Here is a 27,020-nt window from a genome sequence, read left to right on the forward strand (position 1 = left end):
CAGAGTGACCTGCCTGACTCTCCAGAGCCCCTAAGACCCAACCTCAGGCGAGAGAAGTCGGGAGGTGGGGACCCGTGGGCAGGTGAGGCCCTGGCCATTCTGGAAGGAGGTGGGTGGAGGGGACGCAGCCTCAACCAACACATGAGCTACCCCAGGGCAGGGCCCACCAGCCAAGACGCCCTCCTGTCACAGGAAGAAGCAACCAGCCTCCTCATGGCCCCTGGGAGAGAACGGGACCCCAAGTGCCCCATGTCTACCCAGCCCACACCCTCCTCCCAGGGGAGCATCAAGCACCTGCAGGACACTGGGAGCAGAGGGGGGTGCAGGGGAAGCAGGGCTCAGACTGGCAGGAAACACCAACTGGTTTCCTCTTGGTTGCAGATCAGTCCACTTAGTGACAGGCCTGAGACCTAATTCACAGGAGTCAGGACTGGCCTGAAGGCTGCCCTGGGTGTGGGCAGGGCATCTCCAGTCCCACAGCAGAAGCTGCCTCTGGGCCACGCCAAACCTGCTGTGCCTGGCACCTCTGGACGTGACTAGGGCTGAGCTGTAGGTGAGGCCAGGGGGATGTGTGCAGGTGCACACAATCCTGCTGGCCTTGCACCCACCTCTGAGTGCCAAGGCAGAACCCAGTCTGAGGGCCAGAGGCAGGGGAAGGCCTGGGTGTCTAGACTCACACTCTGCCGGCCAGGGGTCTGGTTTGATCTGTATCAGGCAGGACGTGCAGGCAGAACCACCCTGGGAGAGCCCTCATCCTCACTCCAGCACAGGTAACAACGCCAGGGACCCTTGGGCTCTGTGCTCCCAGGTGACCTGCATCCCCAAACTGCCAGCTTGCTCCAGGGGTCTGCTGTGTCTGCCCAGGCCCATCCCACAGCCTGCGGGGCAGGGCCCGAAGGACTTCCTGCAGCTTCTAAGGCCTTCCTTCCCACAACCTGATGTGTGACGTGGCAGCCCCCAGGGACACACACTCACCACGAGCTGCGGTACAGGCAGCGACTTGCCCTCCTGGCTCAGGGACACGTAGGTGAAGAAGGCACTGGCTGCCCGGTAGCGTTTCTGGGAGTTGTCCACCACGGGGTCGGCGTCCACCAGAACCTCAATTTCCATGGACTTATTGCTCGTAAAGGTCATGCGCCCGGAGATGGTGATGACGCAGCCTGTGGAGCGCGGACAGAGTCAGGGAGGCGGACAGCGTGGCCTCCTCTGGGGGAGGTGGCAGGGGCGGGCAGGGCAGGGTCAGGAGAAACCATGTTACTAAAACAGTTAAAAGACAGGGTTAGGCGACAGGGGTGGCAACAACTACGAGAGGGAAGTGACAACTATTAGGACACGCCATTAGTAGCCCACGTTTGTCATCTGTCTCTGGAGCAGGCCTCACTGCTGTGCTTGGGGGTCTTGGTGGCCGCCCAATCGGCCCCCAGCCGGAGGGGAAGAGCTGGAGCTGCCGGCACACTCCTTGGCCACGCTGCCCCAGGCTCCCCGTGAGGGCGGCTCCATTCTGGGTGAGATCCAGCCAGCCTGCGCGTGCCCCGTGTATGCCGAGTGCCCATGGCCACACTGTTGCCCCACCATCTGGCTCTGAGCACCGGGAGAACCTTCCAGAGCCTGGCTTCTTTGTTCTGGACGGCCTCAGGCCACTGTGGTCCTAGGTAGGCCCCTCCTGAGCCACCTCTGTGCTCCAGCTCGGCCCCCCAGGCCAGTGGCCCCATGACAGCAGGCAGCCTTCCTCTGTAGCCCTGAGCTGCCTGCCAGGCCCCTCCCTAGGCTCCAGCAGTGTCTGTGACAGGACCAAGTCCAGAGTCACCGTTCCTGTAACATTATCCCTGGGGTCCCCTCACCCGGCTAACCCTAGGCCAACCCTGCACTTCCCATTCCCTTGGGCTCATGGGACTGGGATCTTCTCTTGTGTCCCCTGCCCTCCTGGACACAGCCCTTCCACCTGACCCTGAGTCTCACAGAGCCCAGCTTTCCAGTTACAAGAGAACCTTCTCCAGGTACAAGAGAACCTGTCTGTCGGGGTACCTATGGGAGGAAAAGAAAGAAGCCCTGGGCCGGGCCTGGGGCCTGGCCTGTGGTCATTGTGGCCACAGGATGCACTGACCTGTGGGGGCTTCAAGGGGAGGGGCTACATCTGGCTGCTGCTGCTTCTCAGATGTGGCCACGCTACACACCCCAGCATGGCCTCCTTCTGGGCCAGATCCAGGAAGTCCCTGACCACGTGGACTACTGGGTCCTGCTCCTCAGGAACCAGTTCTGGCCATGGAGCCCAGTGTTCTGGCTCCTTTGAGACAGGCCCACAAGAAGTGTTTAGAGACCGAGAGAGAGACAGTGGGGGCAGCATGGGCTATCTATGTTAAAGTCCCCGGCTACTTCATGCCACATTCAACTCCATACTTACAGGGGGTGCTTCATGCTGGATGTGGCCAGTTCTGGGAGAGAGGGAAGGAGCCACACGGTCAGCAACAGGGGGCAGGATGTGGCTGTGAAGTATGCAGTCCCAGGCGAGCACCCCACAGCGGTCACCCAACACACATCCCGGGGGGATGGCCCTGTCTGTTTCTCAGAGAGGGGGCCGGGAAGTTAAATGGGTCATCCCGGAGTCCAGGTGGCCTCTCTGCCATCTCCCCAAGTGCCGGCCAACATCCCTCACACCAATGACCACAGGTAAGATGAGAGGGTGGGGCCAAAGGGCAGGGACCCGCCTGCAGGAGATGAAGCCAGCACGGACTCCACCCAAGGCCCAAGGACCCCACAACAGACCGCTGTGGCAGGGGCCACTTCCCAGGGCCTCAGCGCTGGCTGTGGACTCTGCGCACGAAAGCCCCTCCCACCAGCTCCTACGGCAGCACAGTCCCACTGCCCGGTTCATTTCAGTCTGAAGAGACTTCTGGTCACCAACAGGCTGAGAAAACTTGAAACCCAGGTTGACAGATGAACCCTGAGACCCAGCTGCCAGCAGAGGACGCAGTGCTTCTGGGCCCTGCAGGGTCAAGACCTCCCTAGAGACCCAGGTGCATCGCAGTGGGTGGGGTCACCCAGGATGGGGCTCAACTCCAGATACCCCACCCTGATCCCCGCTTCCTACCCTCTGGCCACTGGGGCCTCCCTGTGGCCCTGGACATGCCCTCCCCACCCCACCCTCGCCTGGCTCAGCCTTTGTGCCTCAGCAAGCACCCCTTCTCTAAGACTTTTTAGAACAGTCTTTCTGTTCTGTCTGGACCCATATGTTGGCTGGCTTGTCCATTTGACTGATGTCCATGTCCCTCCCAGCCTGGAAGCCCCATGAGGCAGTGCGGGTGTCCCACAGGTGTACATGACTCACAAGGGCTTGGGAAAGAAGGCACCTCACATGTGGACATGCCCAGTCCACAGGACCCAGCACCCTGCTGGCTCTCCTGGGCCTTCCAAGTCCCCAGCCTGGGCACACTCAGGAGCACAAAGCCTCGCTAGCCGTCACTTCCTTACAGACTCAACCTAAATGCTGGAGCCCTGCCACCCCTCACCTGTCTACCCACCAGCCTCTCCCAGGAGGAGGAAAGGGCACCAGAACCGGGCCTCCCTTTGCTCCACACCATGCCCAAGTGCCCAGAATGGGTGAACAGGAGTGGGTGAGTCTGGGTTCAGAGTGGCCCACATCGTTGTGGGAAGCTGACGTTCAAGGAAAGCGTTTCTGGCAGCACCATGGAGGCATCCTGAAGAGGGGAGCCAGGGCGACCCCAGTGTTGATAGTGGTGTAAGCAGTGTGGCCTGTGCAGGCCCCACTGAGGCTGCCTGACTACCCCACATCCTCCCAGGGCCTCAGGCCAGCTGCTCCATTCGGAGGAACCTGAAGTCCTGCAGTACCACGGCAAGCCAGGGAGGAAAAGGAAGAGCTCAGCTCAGGGTCAGGGGCGCACCCTGGGCCTGGGCTGGGGACCGCAGGCACAGCAGGAGGGCCATGGGGTCAAAGGCCAGCCTCCATGCCCACCTGCCCAAGGAGGAGCGCTCCAGGCTCTCTGGTCTGCCTGAGGGGCCACCGACTCTGGTGGCCACCACCTGAAGGGGGTCTGGACGGTGGTGAGCACCTGCCACAGGGCAGCCCAGGTGGCTCCACCCCTGCCGACCCCCCACTGCTCTACCACAAGCCATCATGCCTCTTGGGGGTCAGAGCCTCGACTGTCCAGCCTGCCGGCTGTATCATGACCAGGTGTCCACAGACCCCATCACTACGTATGGAGGCCAGGGAGACCAGCTAGCAGCCATCGCAAGCTGAAGGCTACCATGTCCATATGGCTTGCACGCTGGCCTACTAAGAGGGCCAGGGCACAATCCAGTAAGCACAGCCTGCAGACCTGGTCACCCTGCAAGAAGGCCAGGATGTGCAAGGCTCTCCCAAAGGGGTCAGCTTCCTTCCTCAAGGCCCAGGCAGGAGCAAGGGTAGTTCATATGCCACTTTCAGTCCCAGTGGTGTCTACATCTTGCTGTGACCTTGGTGTCAGGAGGCCGCTCTGAGAAAGCAAGAACTTGAGTCCATTTCAATGTGCCTATCTCAGAATCATAAAGCAAAACCCCAGACAAAGCCAGGCCCTGCCGGGACGAGACAGCCAAAAGCATTCCAGGCCCCAGGAATAGCAGGTGGGCACCGGGTCCTGACGCCCAGAGCAGAGGCACTGCCAGGACGTTCCCACCAGGCCACCATCCAATACACCCAAGGACGAGCACCCGTTTATTTAGAAGAGCAGGCAGAAGGGTAGTGGGGAGACAGCTCCACAGAGAACATCATTCCCACTGCACTGGGCATGAGGCCCACCAGAGATGGACGCAGGGATTGGGGGGCACTCTTTGAAGCTGGCATTGCAGCATTTCCCAGGGAAGGGGGGCTGGAGAAGGGTGCCCGGTGCTCTCTGAGCCTCGAAAGTGGAACTAGAACAAAGAAACTGCCACAAGAGGCCAGCAGGCAGGCTCCTGGGCACCGCTGCAGAGAGCCCGTAGTTCCAATCCAAGTCTGTCCACTGCCAGGGACTGTGCCTATGCTTCCTGTGTGCAAATGGGCATAAGGATGGCATCCTTGGAGGGAGGTCACATCCGCCTCTCATGTGCAAGGGACATGAGTGACAACAATCTTCATCAAGGGCTCCCCAATTGCCCCTAGCATGGTGAGGGTGACTTCCTCCACAGTTTTAAAGGAGACACTGTCACCCCATGTGGTTCTATCCTTGCTCTGAGGCCACCCTCATGCCATACGGCCCAAAAGAGTGACTTTTAGGTGGGGCCCAAAAGCCCCTCTGCAAAGCAGGCCCTTTGGGGAGACTGTGCCCCAGAGCCCTGCGCAGGGCCTGCAGGTGCAAAGCCAGAAGCAAGGTGGCACCAAGTGACATTCAACACTCCCTCCCTGAGTTCTTTGTGTGGTAGACACACACTGGCAGGAGGAGGCTCCCAGCACCCTCCAAATGAACACCAGGGCAGTCGCGTCTGCAGGGGAGTTTGAACAACACGCAGGAGATCAGCAGCCACACCAGACGGACACTGGGGCCCGGCTGCATCTGTGGGGGCCTCCAGGGGCAGTCTCAAGCTGGGCCACAGCTCAGCATGCAGGGCACGTGAGCCTGGACCAACGGGGGAGTCTGGCTCTGCTCACAGGGACCCCGATCCCCAGAGCACTCTCCAGGCCCAAGTTCCAGCGAGCACTAGGGGGAGGCTGGGATAAACCAGGAACGTCTGTGGCCTCTACTCCAGTGTTGCTGATCCCACACCTCACGGAACCTAAATCCACAGCTGAAGAGGCCCAGGACAGAGCCAGGGAAGCCACCAAGGGCTAAGGAGCCATTCTCGCTCCTGGGCTCTCTGCCAGCATCTGGCGGACACGCTCGCTGGAGAGGGAAAGCTAGGAAAGACTGGTCAGCACAGCAATGGCCCCCAAAGACGCCCACCTCAACCCTCAACCCCAGGAAAAGTGGCCCTACATGGCAGAATTTGATTAAGCCACATGCCCCCAGATGGGAGCTGCGCCTGGTGTCCCCAGGCTGGCCTGACCTAGCCGGAAGGGTGTGCAAGCAGAACACAGTGAGGGAGAGGGCAAGGGCGACCGGAGACGCCGGACAGGCCACCAGCCAAGGGACACTGGTGCCTCTAAAAACTGGAAACACTAGGGGAACAGATTCTCCCCCTGGAGCCCACAGAGGGACCTGCCCTGCCACACCCCGACTCCAGCCCGTGGGCCCACGTTAGACTTCTGACCTCCAGAACTGTAGAAAATCTTTGTTCTTTCAAGCCACCAAGATTTTGGTCCCCGGTTACAGCAGCCCCAGGGAACAAACACAAACATCTGGGTGGAAGCTCAAGGGGCAAGCTCCATCTTGTTCATTGTTTTTCCACTTATTATAACTATAATTAAGTGGAAATAATTTCAGGAAGGTCCTGGAGTAACATTTGCTGTTGGGTTCTGAGAACGGGGTCTTGCCGGTTGCCAGGCTGGCCTTAACCTCCAGAGCTCATTGATCCTGCTGCCTCAGGGGCCCCAGTAACTGGAACTAAAGCCACATGCTGCTGGCCTGGCCTCTCCACAGTGTAACACAGGCGTCGGGGACAGGGTGTCTCATCACCTGTGCAGCCCTGATGCCTGGGGGTGGCCAGGTCTCAGGTGACACCAAGCACCAGGGAGCTCTGTGGCCTGGGTAGTTTCTTTGACCCCTTGAGAAGAACAGCATGCTGGGTAGGAGGTGCCAGCACTCGATAGAGTACCACGGGCAGAGCTGGGTGTGTCCTCGGGCCAACTGTGAAATGCAGCTCCTGTTTTAAATGGCTGCCAGCCCGCCTGGGGAGGCACAGCCCCTGAGGCTGCTGGCAGGTGCCCCAGCCTGACTCCCCCACAGACGCTGTCTCTCTCGGGATGGCAGCAGCCAGATTTCAGCAGATGCCAGGATTTGGAAAAGAAAGAAAGCAAAATAATGAAACAGAGCTGCTACGGAGCCCGAGAGGTTGCCAAGTGTTTCAAAGTTTACGAGCAGCTCAGTGTTTGCACCCTCAAGAGCTTTTTCAAGAAAAGCAATGGAAATGGTAAACTAATATTGGTATTTCTCATACAGCACCTGAGCGCTCTTCCAGCAGCCTCCTGCTTCCGTCCTAATGTCTGGGAGACCACTTCTCCACCAGAAAACTTTAGCTTGAGGTTTTCCTGCCTAATGTTTCCAAACCACCACTCAAGGTGACCCCTTAGCCCTTTACCTTCAGTCACAGGGCACTGCAATGTCTCAAGTGACCAGGAGAGAGTAAGCTCAGGGGCTTCGGTGCGTGGTGTTCCTGGGCTGGCAGCTCCCCAGGCCTTCTGTGCTGTCCTGTGAGCCTCGGGAGAGGTGCCCCAGCTGCTGGCCATGCAGGCGGCAGCCTGCCCTAGTGGGCTTGGAAGGCCTGGCTGAGGGGCTCAGGCTGCAAGTGTGTGTCACAGGTGGCCACGGAGGCTGTGAGCTGAGAAGCAGCAGGTCACTGGCATCTAGTGACCATGATGGCAGTGCTGAGGTGGGCTGGCAGGTTGAAGGTGTAACAGGGGTGGCCCTCTGTGGTCTAGACAAGAGTGAGGGGTATAGACAGTCAGTGCTACCCTGCGAGTGCCAGGGTGACCAGCAGACGCATGGCCATGGAAGGGCCATCCTGGCTCGTGGGGTAAGCTGGGTGCAGCGAGCCCTTGCTCAGCACACGGCCCTTCCAACTGGAACTCCAGGACTTCCGGCCTCCTGGGGCAGCTGTGAGGATGCGGTGAGACGGACGGATTTCTAAGGTCAAATCGGGCATCACCATCTGCTAAGGCAGAATAATGACCCCCCGGGAGGTGACCCACCCTCTATTCCCTGGACCCTGTGCATGTGTGACCTCATGTTGCAAAAGGGACTTTGAGGATGGGAGCGAAGGACCTAGAGGTGGGAGTGCCTGGATCATGATGTCCTAACCCAGGGTCCTTATAAGATGGACACAGGATGGGCAGAGTGAGGAGGAGCTGGATGACGGGAAGAGGCGGGAGGAAGGGCTGTTTTGAAGATGGAGAATGGACAGAGCCAGAGGCTGAGGCCCTGGGGCCACCTCCAGAGGCTGGTGAAGGAGGGGCCTCCAGTGAGAACCAGCCCCATGGACCTTCGCAAAGGGAAGAGGACAAACCCGTTCCTGAAGCAAGCAGGCGGCCTGCAGCAGGTCAGCCTCCAGGGGGCTCCCTTCCCAGCTGGGGTGAGGGGTAGGATATGGCCGGGGACACATTCGAGGCGGCGTGCACATCACCCACTGTGACGGGCACTGGCCGTGGACAGCAGCCACAGTCCCGTGGCACCGCAGGTCCCATCTGCCTGGATGTCCCCCACCCCCCCTCCCCATGAAAAACGATCCTTTTGCTGATTAACCTTTACTCTCAGGAATGACCACCATGCCCAGCAAGAATGTGCTTCTCCGTCCACATGATCGAGTCCCGACACTGTAAACCCTTGCTTCCTGGGGGCCATTGTCCATCTCCTCTCTGATGTTGACCAGTTCTCTCTGCCACTCAGAGGACAGACCTGGCCCTCTACCAGCACTTCAGGCCCCAACGCGTGAGGCCTCCGTGGGGCCAGTCACCAGGGCTGGTTCCCCCACAGTGCTGAGGACCGCGCTTCTCAAAACGGGAGCCCCTCAGAGCAGCTCCTTCTCCAGGCTGGACGTCTACCCCGTGTGGACAGAGAGCGTGGGAGAAGGCCCGGTGCAGAAGGTCCTAACCACCTGGTGGTTTCATGAAGTTGGAAGGAGCCGAGGTCTGTGAGGAAGGGACCTGACAGTGGGTCGGCAGCCCCACGTCGACCCAGAACTCAGAGCCTTACTGTCTGACTTGAATGAGACCCTCCTGGATTCTCCGGGGTGGGTGGGGGTCCCACATCCGAGTGTCCTTACAAGAGATACTCCTTGTGAGAAGCTGTGACTGGGAATGCAGGGGTTTAGATGATGCGGCCACAGGCCACGCAACACCCGGGGCTCTGGGGCCCTGGAGCCCTGGGAGCTGACGCGGCAGGTGGGAACCCTCCCCACAGCCTTTGGAGGGAAGGTGGCCCGAAGTCTCCTGGGTTTGTCATTCTGTTGCAAGGCCCCAGAGACCAAGCCACTCTGAGGTACAAAACCCACCAGGTGCCCTGCACACCTCCCAGGCAGGTTCCGGAGCCACCAGTGGCTGCTGACACTGCCTCATCTGTGCAGTGACATGTGTGTCAACTCTGCCGGGGAGGTGGCCCTGGGGCCTCCTCCATGTCAGAGCCAAAGCCATGGCAAGAGGGAGGCCCTGGGCAGGGACAGCAGCTCCTGGGAGGTGCTACAGTCTCCAGGACTTAAGGGGGCCCTGACAGAGCTACATCAGAGAAAAACTGATGGCACATCACCCCTCCCGCCCCATCGTGTCTGACACACTGTGACTGTGTCCTCAGGAACCCAGAGGCAGCAGGGACTCACCAGGCCCACTCCACATAGCCCAGCAAAGGAGCAGAACGAGGGGGGAGACGCTGGCCTTGAGTGGCAGTGCCCCATGCCACCTGCCTGCAGCAGCCTTGGCTCCCCAGAAACGCCCCGGGTCCTTGCAGAAGGAAGTGCGCCCACGACCTCACAGGGGACGCTCCTCTGGAACACGACAGACTGGATGTGACAGTGTCTATAGGCCTCGAGGACACTGGCTGGGAAGTAGGCCAGACTCCATAACCACTATTTCAGCCTGGCCCCAACCCTTCACAATCAAAACAGGACGTCCCCCAAGAAGAAGCAACTCTGCCACGCCCAGGAGCCCAGTGCTTCTCTCAGGGGTCCCCAGGCCAGAAGGCCGCATGGCCCAAGTCCAAGGCTGAGGCAGCATGCAGGGTAGGCTGGGCAGGGAGCAAGCGCTGTGCCAGCCAGTGGGCGTGGCTCCTCATGAGTGCAACCAGACCAGCCACCATTGCCGAATACCACGGCCCCCTCGTCCCTCGCAGCTTCTCTGGGTTCCAGCTGAAGGCAACTTTTAGAAAGGAGTTTGTCCAGGCTGCCCGACTCCTACCAGAAGTGACCCCGAGACGGCCTGCTCCGGTTGCAGGGCAAGTCCTCCTGGCCAGGAACCTGCACAGCTCCTGTCCAGCCACTCCTGGCTGTGAGCAGCCAAGCAGCAGCCTGGGGCCTTTCCAATGGCTCCCTCGACCCTCAGTGGCTGAGTGTCCATCCTAGGGGCTGGAGCTGCACGGCTCACCCGTGCCTCGGGCAGATGCTCACCAAACAAAACCCACCAGGCTGCTGGCTGGGAGAATCCTTGTGGTTCTCCAAGACACTCGGGGACCAGTGAACACAGCGAATCCCAAAGGACGTAAGCACATTCTCCTCTGTGCATTTTGAGACTGGTTTAACAATGTGGCCCTCATCATAGCAAGTCACCCAGGCAGGAGTTCTAGGAAGAGTGTGGCGTGATGTCACGCTGCGGTGGGATTCTTGCTTTCCCTTGGTTCATGCCACCACTGGGCACAACGCTGCCAGCATGAGACATGCACAGCCCCAGAGGACGAGCTGAAGCTGACGAGACCCACTTGTTTGGGCCAATTCTAAAAATGACACTTGTGGCAAATACCTATCAGCTCTGAAGAGAATCTGCCAGACCCAGGGGCGCTAGGCCAGAGACCGTCTATCCTCCATGCTCATGATTACGGCAGGGGACAGCCCTGGACCCTCCAAATCTCAGGGTGCTCCTGACAGCACGCTGCCTGCAGAACTAACTCCAGGCTCTAGGGACAGATCTGGCCACCGCAGCTGGCACAGCAGGTCTGCTTTCCGGCTGCAGCTCATCTCAGGTCACAGGTCACAGGTCACAGACAGAAACTGTCGGGTGCTGTGTCCACAAAGGATCAATAACCTGAGGCAGGCTCTGTGCTCTACAGCTGCAGAGGTCCGGCCTCCTATACAGGCGGCAGGCCCCATTCCCGGTGGGAGACACGTCACTGGGAAAAACCCCTGGCCAAGGCAGCGACACCTGTGGGTCCCTGAAGTAACCCTGCTGCTGCCTGGATCACAGAGGACTCATTCCTCTCACAGTGCAACACACCTGCCACAAGGTCTGGTGGCAACAGTCAGGGCCACGGTGCTCTGTTGGAGGGGCACTGGAAGATGTATTCATGCTGGTCTCTGGGAGGATAAAGGCCTCCACCATATGTGAATTTTAGATTTTACCAGGTTGAAATATCAAATGGGTCAACACTAGCCTCACAGATGCATCCCCAAGGCCAGAGCATGGAGCATGGCCCTCCTGTTTCTGGTGGCACATGGAAAGACATCAGGTGTAAACACTAAGCTAGCCCCAAGGGCTGCTCCCCCCACCCCAGCTTCATCAGAAGAGTTCTGTTACCTTTCCGGATCTTGTCGTGAAAATTGATGGCGTCCACGGAGGCAGTGACTATGTTGGTCTTGCAGTGGCGTGCAGCAACAATCCCAGCCACCTCGTCCATGAGCTTCATGGTGACTCCTGCGCGGAGAAGGGCACATGGCAGATGAGACGCGGAGAGCGGACCATTGCACATGGTGTCTGACCCCTCCCACCACCCCCCAGCAGGAGGCACAGGGACGGTCGCAGGTGGCCTGCTACTGCTCTGTTTTAAACCTGCTTCTCCAGGTGCTGCTGTTTTGTTTTTGTTTTTTAAAAAAACACTGGTGATTGAGCTCAGGAGCATTCTGCCACTGAGCTACCTCTCCATTTTTTTTTTTTTGAACCAGGGCCTTATTACGTTGCTGAGGCTGGCCTTCAACTTGCAATCTTTCTGCCTCAGCCTCCTGAGTCACTGGGATCAGAGGCATGCACCTGATCGGCTTTCAAGAGCTTTTGAAAATGACCCTGGCTGCCACTCTAGGCCACCGACAGAATGACAGCCCTCTCCCTCTCCTCCAGACACATCTCATCCTGCCAGGAAAGCTTCATTACACGATCCAGAGTCAGGTAAGAACAAGCTGGCGAGACGCAGAGACCTCAGTGGGAAGTGAAGTGCGGCTGCTGGAACTCCTTAAAGGAAACAGGGACCTAGCAACTCCCCACCAAGTGTAGAAGCACCCAAGAGAACAGAAATCTGCATGGATTTCACAGAGCATCTGACCTCACAGCCAAAAGCTGGAAACCACTGTGTGTCCATGTCCACCACCTAATGAGTGCGTTAACAAGGGCGGCTTGTCACCCACCCGACAGGTCCAGGCCATAAGGTGGACACACCATCAAACCTAACCGAGTGACAGCGCTGGGCACGGATGACCACATCCATGTGAACTTTCCAGAAGAGGAAAACATGGAGAGGCAGGCAGACTGGTGGGTCCCCAGGAGGGGTCCGGGAGGTGGGGTGCACCCTGAAGGTACAGAGTTTCTTTTCTGGGGTGATGAAAATGTTTCAAAACAGACCGAACAGGTTGAACAGGTTTCCTAATCCAAAAACCTAAAATCTGACAGGCTCCAAAACCCAAAACTTCGAGCACTGATGAGGAAAATTTTACACCATGAAACTTTTGTTTCATGCACAAAATTACTCAAAATGTTACAAGATGAGATGTCAATTAGTTCCACCCACCATGGAACACGCTACGCAAACCAAACCAAACGAAACCACCACCTGTGAAACCACCACCCGCAGTGGGTGGGTATCCAAAGGGACCAGTCAGCCCACCAGACCCTGCATCCCTGGGCTTAATGCAGCGCTATCTGAAGAGCCATGAGGGGGAATCAAGTGAGACATGGGACAGAGGACAGAGGACGTGGCATCCACACAACAGAATAACATCCAGCCGCTAAGAACAAAATCCTGCCTTGTGCAGCAACTTGGAGGACAATGGCCGGGCACAAAGACAAACAGCACTCGTTCTCACCCATGAAAGCTGAAATGTTGGTTCATAGCAGCAGAGAACAGAGAATCTGCCATGAGAGGCTGGGTGGGGTGGGGGCAGAGGGAGTCGGTGCCAGAGCACGGCTCCCAGGGAGGAAGTCCTGGGCTGCCCAGTGCAGCAGTGACCGGAGCCCACAGAAACGTAGTGTATATTCTACACAGAACTTGGGAGGAGTTCGAAGGTTTGCAACACAAAGATGGACATTAAAGAGGCGGGGTGCTAATTACCCTGATCACCACCATGGTACCGTGTAGCCACTCACCAGCCACACCTCATAAACTCGCACGATTATTTCATGTTTACACAAAAACACTTCTTGACAAAACCCTGTTTGAAGTTACCTTCTGGCCCTGTGTGTAAACTGTGTAAGAAACAAGTGAATCTCCCCTGAGTTTTGGGTCCTATCCCCAAGATGCCTCATTATGCAGAGACAAATATCCCAAACTCAGAGAAGGTCTGAAACGTCCGCCACCAGCATTTTGGATGGGGGAGTGCTCCAGCCAGGGTTGCAGAAGCACACCTCTGGGAACATCCTGGAAACAACAGCTTGCTAATGCTGAGGGCTGAACCGTACAGGATCAAGTTCTGTCTTGACAGAGCTGCCGTATAAAATGAGGCAGGCCCGCAGGCAGAACTCGGTGAGGGCACAGTGCCTTTGAACCTCAGGCCGCAGATGCTGGCTTGGGTTGCACCCCCTTCATTGACAGGTCACTACATACCAGCCCCTCCACCCGGTTCTTACTCCCTAGCACGACCCCCGTACCACACACGTTTCACTTGTAAAAATCAAACCACGCCTTTCAGTCGAACAAGGTGGAGCTGCCTATGTTCAGCCATTCTGACCTACAAAAGCATCAAAGTGACACTGGTCAATGCAGCAGCTAACAGGAATTTGAGGAAGCCCTGTGCATACCTGTTTTAGGATACAGACTGATTTCTATTTTTTTTTTTAAAGAATTTTAATATTTATTTTTTAGTTTTCAGTAGACACAACATCTTTGTATGTGGTGCTGAGGATAGAACCCGGGCCGCACGCATGCCAGGCGAGCGCGCTACCGCTTGAGCCACATCCCCAGCCCCAGACTGATTTCTAAAAACCCACAGACAAAACCCAGACTCCATCCCACCCCGGGAAGCCTGGCTCCCATTTACGGTACACACTGCAGACTCGGATGCCTGTATGGCCAGCAGGTGATGCTAGAAAGTGGGCAAGTGGCTGGCCAAGGCTCCCGGGGCTTGGCTCCTGCTACAGGTCCCCTGTGACATAATGAGGGTCCCCCTCTTCTTTAGGAGGCATAGCAGTCAATGCAGTGCCCTGTCTGGTCTGGTCTCTGACTCTAGGCAACCAAGAAGAGAAAATATATATATATACACACATACCTGAGCAACAGGGGAGCCGACACAGAGTGGCCACTGGATGCTAGGGACTTGAGAACTTATCTGGGAGGGTGTGATGATAATATTGTGGGTGGCTCTGAAATGCTCCAGAGGGAATGGGACTCCTCACGGAAGCCACGGAGCCACAGAAAGAGCGAGGCAGCGGCGGGTGGAGCAGGCCGGTGTACCTCTTCAGATGGACAGCGAAGCTCTGCTCACCGGCATGGACCAAACCAACAGTGAGGTCCAAGGCCACATGTAGGTCCAGGTCTGAAATCAGGGATCAGGTCTGAGAACTGCCTGTCCCTTACCAGGCCTGTGAGGAGCAGCTCTGGGTTGTTGCCATGGTAACAGACATTCATTGCCCTGTCTGATCCACTGGGAGACTCTCCTGATTTTTCTTCCCCTGGCAAGGGATCTGAGAAGGGTGCAGCCAGCCCAGACTTGGAGAAGGCCTGTCTAGCCAAGACCCTGCTCCAGGACTTGCAGGAATCCAAGACAAACCCATGCCCTGGGCTCATGTGGGCCTGGAGGTCCACAGGTCTGTCACCTCACTGGCCAGCTGCCAAACAGGGCATGAGGCAGCCCCCGGACCACACTGCCACCTCTGGGCTGTGGCTTGAGTATGTGTATTCATGCGTGTGCTCACATACACTTATTTATACAGTTTGGGGTGGGGGAGCCTACAGGATGAGTGGCCCTGCTGCAGGGGCTCATGGCAGGGCGGGGCGCGGAGGCATTCCTGCAGAGGCCGCAACACAGGCAAGGTCCTTGGCAGCCATCATCCACACCCAGCAAGTGCCCATCAGGCACCCAAAACACGGCAAGAAGCGCAGACAGCCAGCACAGCGTGACGGTGACAGGACCAGGAGCTGAGCGCGGGCAGCCAGGGCAGTGTGGCTGGTGTGGTGGGCGAGAGGCAGAGGGTCAGCCTAAGGAGCCAGAAGGTGGCGGTGCCCACTGACAGACCCCATGGGTCTGGTCCCCTGCAGGGTCCTCTCAGCAAACTTGCTGGAAGCCACGTCCCACAAGCCAGCATCTTCTCCATATCACAGACAGGATGTAAAGACACAGGGAATCTCGTGGCCAGTCTTATGGCTGGGGGCGGGTCCAGGGCCTCCCAAGGGCACAGGAGGAATGGCTACACTGCCGTAAGACTCAGCCTGGGCCATAAGACTCAGTCCAGAGTGGAGTTTTCAGAAAAGTATGGAAAGGAGAACCCAAGATCATGGCGAGAGGTGGGGAGACGGCAAGATCAGGATGTGTACTTGGGTGGCGGGTCGTGGCCCACGGCACTCATGCTGGGCACCGGGTATGCTCACCAAATCAGAAGGGCTTAGTGGAAAACCAAGAAGGAAAGGGAGCGTGTGGGGATCGAACTCAGAGAGCACCTACGGCCGCCCCTTGCTTGTGCATCTGGGAAAGCAGAACTAACAACAGAAGAATAAAACGCAAAGTGCTGACATCCGCTCCCTCCGGTGGCTTTACCCGACTGTCCGAAATGCCACCTTGCTGGTATAGGTCCCACGGGGCTCTGCTTTTCACAGGATCCGAGGCACAGCAGCCAAGATGGCTTGGAAGGGAGGCAGCGCACTGCATCAAGAACGGGCACAGAGACGACCACTCAGCCAGCCCAGCCAGCCCCTTCGGGAGCCAGGCAGGGGCTCCAAACCTGGCACCAGCTTGGTCCAACAAGCAGTCACAGGTAGGCCAACAGGGCACTCATCCAAACCACAGAAACCTGAAGCAGTGGGGCTAGATGGGTGTCAGAGACCCACGGCGCCTGTGTGTCAGACATTCAGAGACAGCCCCTCCCAACCCTAACTGCCAGCACACGCATCTGAGCCGGGACCAGTGAAGAGGACTGAGATCAGCGGGCACCCGAGACAACCGTCAGACTGAAGATGGGAAAGGTTAAGACGGGGGCTGAGGTCGTGGAATCCTACGGCCCAGCTCTGGGGCCCTGGGCACACTCCCGCTGTGTACTTCTATCATCAGGTTACACCCCAAACCTGGGGCTTGACTCCAGGAAGCAGGTGGGTGACCAGGACAGTGAGATGTCCCCATTCTGCCAGATGAGGAATCTTCAAATTGGGTCTGCCTCACAGGCAACAGGCTGGGCAGCAGGCAGAGAGCTCTGGGCTTCCAGGGACTCTTGGATGGACAAAATCTGTCCACTTCAGCTAATGGGCATTCCCCAGGAGGCCAAGGTAGGCTCAATGGGCAGAAGTGATGGCAGGTAAATTCTAGGGTTCACTAGGCAGAAAGACGACCTGGGAAAGAGACCACCTAAGAAACACACTCGGCTTTACACAGGCGGGGAGCCGGCCCTGCAGAGTCAGGCACAAGTAGCGAGACCAGAGCGAAAAGCAGAACCTGCCTGAGCAGAGACCTCCCCAGAACCTGCCCGGGCTCCTGCAGAGCCCCCGAGTCTGTGAGAAAAAGGAAGGACAGGTGTGGAGCTCTGGAGCCCTGGGCAGCAGCTGAGGACAATCACATACCGAGCACACGCCCCTCTCCCCTCTGCACAACGGCCAACAACGCTGGCACCCTGCACCTGGGTCCAACTGTCCGCCGCCCATCACTGAGAGGATGAGGAGGTCAAGGGCCATGCAGGGAGAGGAGGTCCTCACAGAGCCACTGTCTTGTCCCCTCAGGACACGTCTGTAAGGGAACACCTCTTACTTGATGTGACCCACAGGATATGCTACGGCTTGTCCCCTGGAGACAGAGGAGGCACCACCCCACTAGCGCCAGCGCCCAGAGCCGTTCCCCCCCAGTGCTCCTTTCCAGGGCCGCTGAGGGCCCCGTCACTTTGCTCCCACTCAGGCACGACTGCTTTCAACACTGAGAAGTAACTCTGGCAAACCACAGTCTGTGGTGGCTGTCCTTATTTCCCACGATTTGTAATTTAAAAGACGACAACAAAATTGTAGACCTGCTGTCCTTGGAGACTGCATCGCTTCAGGAACTCGGGGAAGGGAACAAGCCAGACGTGCTTGGGCACCACAGGCACATGAACGCTGGGCACCAGAGATATTTTTGCATCTAACATTTAGCTGCTTACAGGTTTTTGTTTTGTTTTAAGTATTGACAACATGCTGACTGGCTTAAAAATAGAGTTTTCACTTTATCTCCCCGAGGCCTGCTGGCTGGCTGGGCCAGGCTGCTTACAACCCCAGCAGCAGCCAGCAGCCCGGAGCCCGGAGCTGGCGCCTGCTCAGTGGGCGGGGACTGAGATGCCCCCATTTCTATATTTAATCCCGACTGGCGGAGCGTGGGGCCGGCCTCCTATATTAAGAAACGATAGTAACTTCATCTTACTGACACATCCCACCCTGTGGTGATGACAAGGGTTATTAAAAGACCCAGGTGAGCGAGCACTCCCAGACAGCCCTGCTTCCCCTGGGTCCTACCACCGGCGTGTCAGAACTGGGACCAAGTAAGTCCTGGCACAAGAATCTTAATTAAGTTCATTAATAAAAACTACTTTGGGCAATTAAAGCCAGCATAGTAAAGATGAAGAGTTCGTGAAGACAGTACCAAAATGTCAGAGGTGGGGACGCTGGCAGAGTCCTCAGTGGAGGTGAACAGTGTTCCCACCTGCCCAGGGGTCACAGGGCCAAGGGCTGCCAGGCGCTCTGCACCCCTGGCCTGCCACCGTGCTGCATCAGGGAGCCCAAGGAGGTCACGGCAAGGCAGCAGAGAGCAGCTGGAGGCCCAGGCGACAGGTGGGGGAGGTTATGCCGAGTCACACACCCAGCCCTGGGAAGGACTGGCCAGCAGAAGGCCCCAGCCTCAGCCTAGAGACAGCAAGGGCACTTCTCCAAAGGCCAGGAACCATTTGGGTGGGGTGCCAATTTCCTTCCAGGAGTCTGGACTGGGTGGGGCAAAGCTAATGTTTCAGAATAATGTGCTGGCCATGCTGTACAGGACATATTATTAGAGGACACTTGCCACAGTCCCTAAGGAACATGGCCAAGGAGTGGACAATGGCCAATGAACAGCACTGGAAGGCCCTGCTGGCTACAGGCCTGGCCTGGACCCTGGCTCTGCCTCTCTGGAGGCAGGTCTGTGCCACAACTGCACAGGAGGACGTGCCTGCTGGCCGCAGGGAGCTGCAGGGAGGGAGCCTCAGGCCCAGGTCTGGTGGGTCACACCTCCGTCCTTTCTGGATGGCCCAGAAGCTGCTCTTTGGAGCTCCAGTGAGAGGAGGATATTTTCAAAAGCCAAGGCTCCGTGGGAACCTGGAGAAGCGCTGCCAGTCGCCTCTGGACTTCCCAGACCAGAAGACACAGAACTGACAGCAGGCCAGCACCACCTCCTGCCTTCTCCCCAGCAAGGCCTGCACATCATCGTCCATGCAGGGCCTCCAGGTCAAGGAGGGCACAAAACTGGAAGTGTTGGTGCCCATCCTCATTTCCAGGAAAGGCACTTCCTGTCCAGGCAATTGCCCCTCAGTCCGAGTCCTGGGCACAGCAGTTTCTCAGCAGGAGGCTTATCCTGCATGCGTCTGCCATCTCTGCCTGGGCCACCAGGCTCCTGTACCTGGCACTACCAGCTGCCCTCTTTCTTGGGGCTGGCTGCTCCCTACCTCAGGTTCCAGTCTGGGAACTCCTGCCTCAGGACCCCAGGCACCTTCTGTCTGGACACTAGCTGGATGGTTTGTTGAGGGAAAGCCTCCTCCTGCCACACTGGGCTGTCTGCACCTTCTCCACTGAGACTCTGGGCTGCACCAGGCTGGGCACAGTGGGCACACTCCTCTGGGGGGCTGACCGGCAGGGCTGTCATAGGTTACAGTCCTCTCCCGTCCTAGTTCAGTCATTCGGTCCACACCAGGTCCTGCTCTAAGTGGGACACAGCAGTGAAAGTGACAGAAGCCCCATCCATGTGGGCGTCCATTCTGCGCTGTGTGCTGGGACGTGGGGAGGGTCAGTCTATCTTAGAGCGTCAGGAGATTTCAGACCCCTTCTCTTCTTCAATTCTGAAGGAAATGAGACCGTTATGTAGAGGTCTAGGGTTGCACCAGGGGCAGAGGTCACAGGCAGGCAAAGTCCACAGGTCTCTGTGCCCAGGCATGCGACGGGGTGAACCCAGGAATGGTGGAGGGTTATCCCAGGCAGGCTCACGAGGGTGTGAGAGCAAAAATGGCCCATGAAGGGCTTGTGGCTCTGACTGCAGGGTCTGGAGCTGAGTGTGGCTCCTTCCACGTGAAAGGTAGTGCAGGCCACCCTGTTGAGACTTCCAAACAGGGGAGAGGCGGTGACCAGCAAGAGCACAGTGCGGGTTGTGGTCTGGACCAGGAGGCACCGGGGCGTGAGGTAAGAGCTCAGATTCCAGCCTGTCGTAAAGTGGGGCCAAAGCAGATGGAGAGGCGAGAAGGAGAGTCTCACGTCAGAGCCAAGCCAGGGACGTCTGCAGGAGCACTGTCCACATGCCAACGAAGACGGCGACTATCACCGCTGGGGGCAAGGACCGGGGCCCTAGGAGCTCCGTGTCCATCATCACATCAGGTAGGCCCTGAGGAGGCCACTGGAGTCCGGGAAGAGGCTAGGGCTGGAGCATGTGGCCAGGGAGGAGGGGAGGGTGGGGGAGGATGAAGCAGGTGGGAAGTGGAGGGAAGGTGCTGCGCCCCTCCCCTGACTCAGGCAATGGCAAGGCCCTACTGAGGTGGATGGCACAAGGCGTCCGTCCTCTGGAGGAGCACAGTATGTTTCTGGAAATGGGCTGGTTTGTTTTTGTATTCCTTTAATAAGTATAGTTGCGACTTCTCATATGACCATTAAGTATGAAGGAAAAAACATGACTTTCCCAATTAATGCAACTACTTCTAAAGAATAGATCTGTTTGCTCTAAATGCAATGATTCAGCTGTGGAGCGTAAATTGTTAATGTCTAATGAAGAACTCCCTGTATTCCTGTCAAGGAAGTTTTTGAGAAATTAAAATCTAGAGAAGAAAAATTAATGTTAAGAAGACAGATTAGTGCTTAGTACTGGGCAACTTGTTCTTGTTCCTGTGTACAATGGTTTGTGCTCTTACTCTTGTTTGATTAAAATTAATAACAAGTTAACCACTTGCTGTAACCATGGCACCGGTTCCAGTCAATAAGTCAAGAAAGAATAGTCAAGGTATAGGCCAATAGTTGGGACATTTCTAACTATTATTAAAAGTTAACTAAGCAGAAACAGCTCAAAGCAAAACGCGAACTGAAAGTACAAATGCTTGCTTATGCATAAGCCAAGATACATTCTTCTATTCTAATTGTAGCTACGTAATATTTTGTTTCTTTGAATAATGATTCCTGTTTTGTAACCACAAAGTACTGTGAGCCTGCCAAAATGAAAAGTGTATATGATCAACTTCACAAGTAAAGATTGGGATCAGCACCTTCACTTTGGTGTCTGTATTGTTTCTCCACCCCCCTTTCGCCGACTCCTCACCATCCTTTCGTCTCCTGAGACCCCCTGTTGGAGCTGGACTCCGACAGGAAGGGTAGGGGACTGAAGTGCCACAGTGGGCAAAAGGGGAGGCGGGGAGGTCTAGAGGTGGGGACTGTGAACACAGGCTCTGCATCTGCCCCTGGCTCTGGCTGTTGGAAGTGTTCAGAAGTGACCCTGAAAGGAAGCATCTGACCCATCCTACCAGGGAAAAGCAGACTGACCTCCCGCTGCTGCCCTTCAGGGGCTTTGTCCACCTGGGCAGGGGCCCTGCTGGTCAGTGTAGATCAAGGACAGTTCCATAAATGGAGCTCCACAGGCCTGGATGACGAAAAGCTTTGTGACAGTCACTGTCCCGTCACTCTTGTAAAAGCAAGTTAGCTGCAGAGCCAGGAGCCCCGTGAGTCAGCAAGACCACCTGGGAGTGCAGGATCCCAGGACATGGGTACTGCCTGCCGGCAGAGCTGGGGTGTCTTCTGCCCATAAATGCTGTGGCCTTAAGCCAGCACCACATTCTGTAATGACCCAGGGGCTGGTCAGAGATTCCTCTTACACTGGGAGTGTCCTCATCTACTCTCCCGATCCAGGGCCCACTGGGTAGCTCTCGGCTGGAGACACAGGCGTGATCTAAATGGCCTGGGTCCTGAGCTCAGAAATGCAGGCAGAATCCCTTTTTGGAGCCAGAGACCTCACACCCACCTTCTGCACTGGATACCAGCAGGGCTGCTGCAGGGAGGGGAGCCCCAGGGGTGGCTTCATGGCTGGCAGGGTGCACACCCCCAGCCAAGACGGCGTGGAAGAGGTGGGCACCCAGCACAGGCCAGGGTGCTGGGACAGCGGGGACCTGGACTGGCAAGATGAGGTGGAAAGGCAGCCTCTCAGGCCTGTCCTCCCTCGTCCCTTCTGTGGGTGGATTTTTTTTTTATCTTCCCAGTTCCAACACTTGGGTATTTTTAATTTTTCCTTTTAAGTAACACAGGCTCAAAGCCTCCCACTTTTCCTCTGGGAACATCTCAGCCATCTTCCCAGATGTCCTTGTTTTCAGGACGCTCTAAGTCCAGCTCTTAATTCCTCCTGGACCAGTGCCTGGAAGAGGGCCTCCCAGTTTCTAGGTGCTGCTTCTTGTTGGCTGCTCAGGCTTCGCAGGTTTCACCTTGGGAATCAGCAACCCGAGGCGCTCTGTGGCCCTAGGGGTCACACAGTTCCTGGCACTTGGGCTGGGACAAGAGGATCACTTGGGCCTAGGGTTAGAGCTTAGCAATGCAGCGAGACCCCGTCTCCACCCTCTTCCCCACCCCAGAGCTCCCTCACAGAAAGGAACCAGGCCCAGGTGGGTAAGTCTGACTGTGGCAGACGGCGATTCCAGGCAGGCCTCCGCACAAAGCTTCAGAGGTCAGGAGAGGAATGGGCAGGCGAGGAGATGGAGAGAGGCCAAGGGGCCCGTGGGCTGCAGAGCAGGGGCCAGACGTCCCAGCTGAAAGACGACATCAGCTGCCACTGGGAAGAAGTGACTGAGGGGGGCAAAGAGGGCTGAGGACAGACCTGGGGCAGCCACACTGGGGTAAGATCCCCAGCACCACACACCACGCATGTGCCCAGCATCTCCCCGCTGAGCTACGCAATGCCCACCGTGTGGGGGCAGTGGATCTGCAGTGTGGTGACAGAAAACTGTGGGGCGGACTCCAGGTGGGCTTCCAGAACTCCTGAGAGGCCAGGGCAGCACTGGCTAGCTGTGAGCTCTGAGGCCTCGCATCGTCAGGGCCAGCCAGGGCACTCCTGACTAAAAGCACAGGCCTGGCCCTGCAGGAGCCGGCCCTCCAGGAGAAGGGCTGGGAACCTGTTCTCTTAAAGCAGAAGAGATTCCTGAGGGTCAGAAGGGCTGTAAACTGCTGCAAGAGCCCCCTCCATGCTTCCCAGCACTCAGGGGTGGAGCAAACCCCTCCCAGGAGACTCCGGCTGGATGTGCATCTGAGTGGAGCCAGCTTTACCCAAGACCCAGTGTGATGGGTGAAACTGAGGCTCCTTCCCGAGACCAGAGGTGACCGCCCTCCACTGCTCTCCTGCTGCAAGACCCAGGACCAGAGCCAGGTGTCCCTGGGATGAGGATCAACTTTGTCCTCGTCCTGGCTGAAATGACAGAAGCCCCCACAGGCATGCAGTGGCTGGGCCCAGGCCCTCACCAGGGTGGTCCAGGGGCAGCGGCGCCCACCATGAGAACAGAGCTGCCGTGCCCAGTTCATTCCTAACTAGAACTCTAACCTCGTCCTAGTTTTAAGGGCCCTTCCCGGTCATTAGGGAGGTCACAATGGGCAACTGTAGGGAAAAGGCTCCCTTCCTTCCAGCCCTTTTCAAATAGTTCACGGAGAAGGGCACCACACTCAGGATGAGCGTCCAGAATTAGGAGACAGCTCTGCCAGCAGAAGGAGCCCTCGCCCCGCCGCTCCCTCCTCTCCAGGGTGCTCCTCTGCGACCAGCACCCCAGCATCCGGCCGCGTGCTCCAGGCCTGGAGTTCCTCAGCAGGCCTGGGCCTGGGGGCTGTGGGGATGAGGCTGCAGACCCCCAACTTCCAGGGAGAGACCACAACCTCCACTCGTGTCAACAGAGAGGTGACCAGATCTGAGGGGCCAGGAGGGCCGGGGCCAGAGGAAGAGCCAGCTCCACACAGAGGGGACACCTGAGGTAGAGGGGGGCCGTCTCAGCTGACTGCAGGTGGACTAGGTGAGCCCAGCCACGCACACCTGCTGAACTTCAGAGATTGGCCCCGGTGCTGGGGGACTGTCCTCCAGGGCAGCAGTTCCCCAGAGGGTCTCCAGTCAGCAGCAGGAGCTCTGCACAGTTCTGGGGCCTCAGCCATACCGACCACCGGTGAGGCCCGGTGAGCAGCTGTGGCTCTCCCGTGAGCACCGCAGGCCGCAGCAGTGTGCCCAGGGCACAGTGTCCCATAGAGTATCAGTGCTGGCTGAAGACCAGGGACGGGGTGGAAGGTGCGAGTGAGAAAAGCCCAGGCTGGCAGGCAGCTGAGGGGTGGCCGAGAGCTCAGGGCAGAATCCAGTCCCCGGACTTCCCAGCAGAAACCATGGGATCCACAAGACGTGGAGCAGTGCCTGGCAGCCCCACGGGGAGATGGACTCCCTAAAATGCCACACTTGGGGCTGGGGTTGTGGCTCAGCGGTGGAGCGTTCACCCAGCACGTGCAAGGCACTGGGTTTGATCATCGGCACCATGTAAAAATAAATAAATAAAATAAAGGTATTGTGTCCAACTACAACTAAAAAATAAAATAAGCAAAATAAAACAAGTAAAATGTCACTTAGCCAGGACACGGCCAGACATGCAAAACTCAGGAGGGCCCAGCCCACCAGGCTGCCCCATCGGCCACGGAAGGTCAGCAGTGCTGTGGACACGTGAGGCAAGAACACTGGCTCAGGACGCACGCCCTCCACTCGGCAGCGATGGCGGAAGGCAGCCTTGGTGAGAGCGCCACCACCGCACGCGGCAAGCCAACGTCCTGGCAGAAGGCTCACGGACCTCAGGTGAGCCACAGGAAGCCGAGGACAATTCTTGCCAATTCCAGCAGCTGGGGCCTGGGGTGGCTGGCTTGGAAGGCGGGGCTGCTGCCCACCAGAAGGGGCGAGGGACAGGGGGCGTGAGGACGCGAGGCTGGGAATGCTCAGGGGCCACGGGCTTCTCAAGGTAGAGCTACGCAGGGCCTGGAGCGCTCCTGCTGGAACAGCTGCCCTGTGTGAGACTAGTTAATCAGACCCACCGACAGCCACCCGGAGGTGTGCAAAGAGAAAAGCATCATGAAACCGAGGAAAGGAAACACAAAAGAGTCAGATTAGCTTAAAAGAAAAAAACATCCCTCGAGTCAGGCCCAGCCTCCCACAGGCCTAGGACCATCAGTCCTAACGCTGAAAGGAACCTATGTCGCTTGTTCACGGGATGGGACCCGCCAAGTGCCTCCAGGCCTCAGAGTGAAGCACTGGAGCCAACACAAAGCCTGCTCCTGGGAATTCTTGGCACAAATATCAGTGTAAACCTGCACAGAGAGGAGCCACAGGGCTGGGATTTGAAGGATGAGCAGGAGTTCTCTGAGCAAAGAAAGGAGAACTTGGTGTTCCAGGCACCAGGAAATGAGAAAGCAAATGAACAGCACTGAGAGCGCCCACTGCACCTGAGGAGCCAGGAGGAATGAGGAGGAACGAGGGCCTCGGCACACCCAGGACGGCAGCGCCAGCGGGATCCCACACCTCTCCTCCAACTGGTTGTCGTCGCCCACACCACTGACTACTTCCTTCCAGAGTTTTCCAAATCAACTTGCTTTTTCTAAAGTTCACTTTAGTCCCAACCAAAATGTCAACATCCGTTTCTGAGTTAAGTCACACACATAAAAATATTACCCACTGTTAAGATAAAAAAGGCCCTTCCTTGAACCTGGAGCCCAGCTGCCTGGGTTGCGGCAGCATTTCCCACACCCGGGGATCCTGGGCAAGGACTTCAGTCCTGCAGTGTCAGAGGTAGAATCTGTGCTTCCTTGAAACAAACGTAAGCATGTTTAATTACCTGCTTGACATTGCACCCCTGCAAGACCCTTCCCCTGGCCGACAGCCATTATTAAAACTCACCTTGCAACTCTGAGGACCCAGGGTCACGTGTGACCATGCCCCGGGCTCTAATCAACCATCCTGTACTTCCAGTTTTAAAATGGGCACCCACAGTAGTTCAGCAATTTCTTATGCAACCTCCTAAAAGTGTAAATTCATAGTTCACTAAACACAAGAGCCTCAACTGGGTCAGACAGCAGCCCGGCTGCCCAGGGGACGCATGGGGGCAGCGACAGGGAAAAGGGGTGCAACCGGAGTGACCTCACCCTACCTCCATGCACGAAGCCGTGCAGGGTGCAATCCGAAGGCCCCACCAAGTGAATCAGGCTGGACTGGCTGTAGCTCACGGTGTTGGGCTCTGGAACAGCAAAGACAGAGAGGAATTGTAGGTGGACCAACCCCCGCGGCCTAGGACGGCGATTCTGCAGCTGCCCAATGACATCTGTGGGTCACTAAAGGTGTCCAACTGTGTCAACCTAAATAGGATTTCTCCACAGGGAACTGTGGTCCCCAACAGGCCACATCTGCTGAAGGGAAGGCTCTCCAGGACCAGTGGCTCACAAAATATTCTCTGGGGATGTCAATGCCCCACATGGCCCCGCCCATGGGCGGGCAGCCAGCCAACGCCTCTTGGCTGTAAGGTGCCTGGATTGCACGTGGCCCTCCACTGGGATGTAATCAGTCATACTTCATTTCCAATTTTATAAAAAGCACCAAGCGTATCATCCGTAATCTACTTTGCCAGCCCCAGTCCGTGGACTGGCCCAGGAAGACGCAGTCCCATCTGCCAGGCCAGCCCTCCCACCCTCCTGTCCTCTACCATGCATGGCTGTCACCAAAACAACTCCAAGAGAGGCAAGTGCCTTGACGAAGCTTCAGTCACTCAATGCTGCTACTGAAATATCTGTAAGGGGCTCTACTAGCAGAAAAAAAAGTCAAAAGGGACCATGAACTAAAATCAGTTTCCAAGCATGTATGAGTTTGGGGGATGAACCCAGCTGCTATGTATAACCATAGCCACAGTTAAAAAAAATAGTCAAAATACAGTCCTATCAAGGTAGACGTCACTCCTCCGTGCTCTTTCCTCAGGAGGGGTACAGAAAACCAGCACAGAACCTGGGCGAGCCTCCTCAGTCCAGTGTGGGGTAAGGAGCTCAGAATGCTCCCTTTGACTAATTCAGCGGGAGAAGGATAGATCCTGTCCTGCTGCCCACTCTGCCCCTGGGGTCTGGCTCCCACCCCAAGCTCTCCCCAGAAAGTGCTGAGGGAGAGGCCATCCAGCACCCCATGCCATGCAGCCCCGCCCGCCCTCTCCTCCCCTCCCCTCTGCCTGCTCTCAGGCCACAGCCTGTCTTCTCTTCTTTTTAGTACCGGGGACTGAATCCAGGGGCACTCTACCAAGGCACTGCATCCCCAGCCCTGTTTTGTTTTGTTTGTAATTTGCTAAGCTGCTGAGGCTGGCCTCAAACCTGCGATCCTGCCTCAGCCTCTGGAGTGGCTAGAATTACAGGCCTGTGCCACCAGGGCCCGCCACTGTCTCCTCTCCTGTGGTGAGACTTAGGGCCCACCTGGGTAACTCAGAATGTTCTCCTCTTGACTGTAACTTAACCCCACTGGCCAAGGCCCTGTCCCCATGGGGGGTCCTGTGCTCGGGATCCAGGGGTCTGGCTGTGCTCTCTTCTTCTGGGGACACCATCCGAGCCTTGCCAGCTTCCCTCTCCCAGGAACATCCTGCACGCCAGGCCGCA

General features: G+C 57.2%; 1 protein-coding gene across 3 annotated transcripts in view; it reads right to left on the reverse strand.

Annotated features, from left to right (window-relative positions):
* Positions 1-27,020, reverse strand: part of Acot7 (acyl-CoA thioesterase 7) — an 85,099-nt gene that overhangs the window by 12,182 nt on the left and 45,897 nt on the right. For all 3 annotated transcript variants that reach the window (XM_078025124.1, XM_005334722.5, XM_040287845.2), the window contains exons 6-8: positions 25,544-25,630; positions 11,339-11,455; positions 976-1,160 (exon numbers count right to left, since the gene is read on the reverse strand). In XM_078025124.1, the coding sequence (XP_077881250.1) occupies positions 976-1,160; positions 11,339-11,455; positions 25,544-25,630 (389 nt within the window). The remainder of the gene's footprint in view (positions 1-975; positions 1,161-11,338; positions 11,456-25,543; positions 25,631-27,020) is intronic.

The sequence above is a fragment of the Ictidomys tridecemlineatus genome, chromosome 11 (assembly GCF_052094955.1).
Source record: "Ictidomys tridecemlineatus isolate mIctTri1 chromosome 11, mIctTri1.hap1, whole genome shotgun sequence".
In the NCBI taxonomy this organism is placed as follows: Eukaryota; Metazoa; Chordata; class Mammalia; order Rodentia; family Sciuridae; genus Ictidomys; species Ictidomys tridecemlineatus.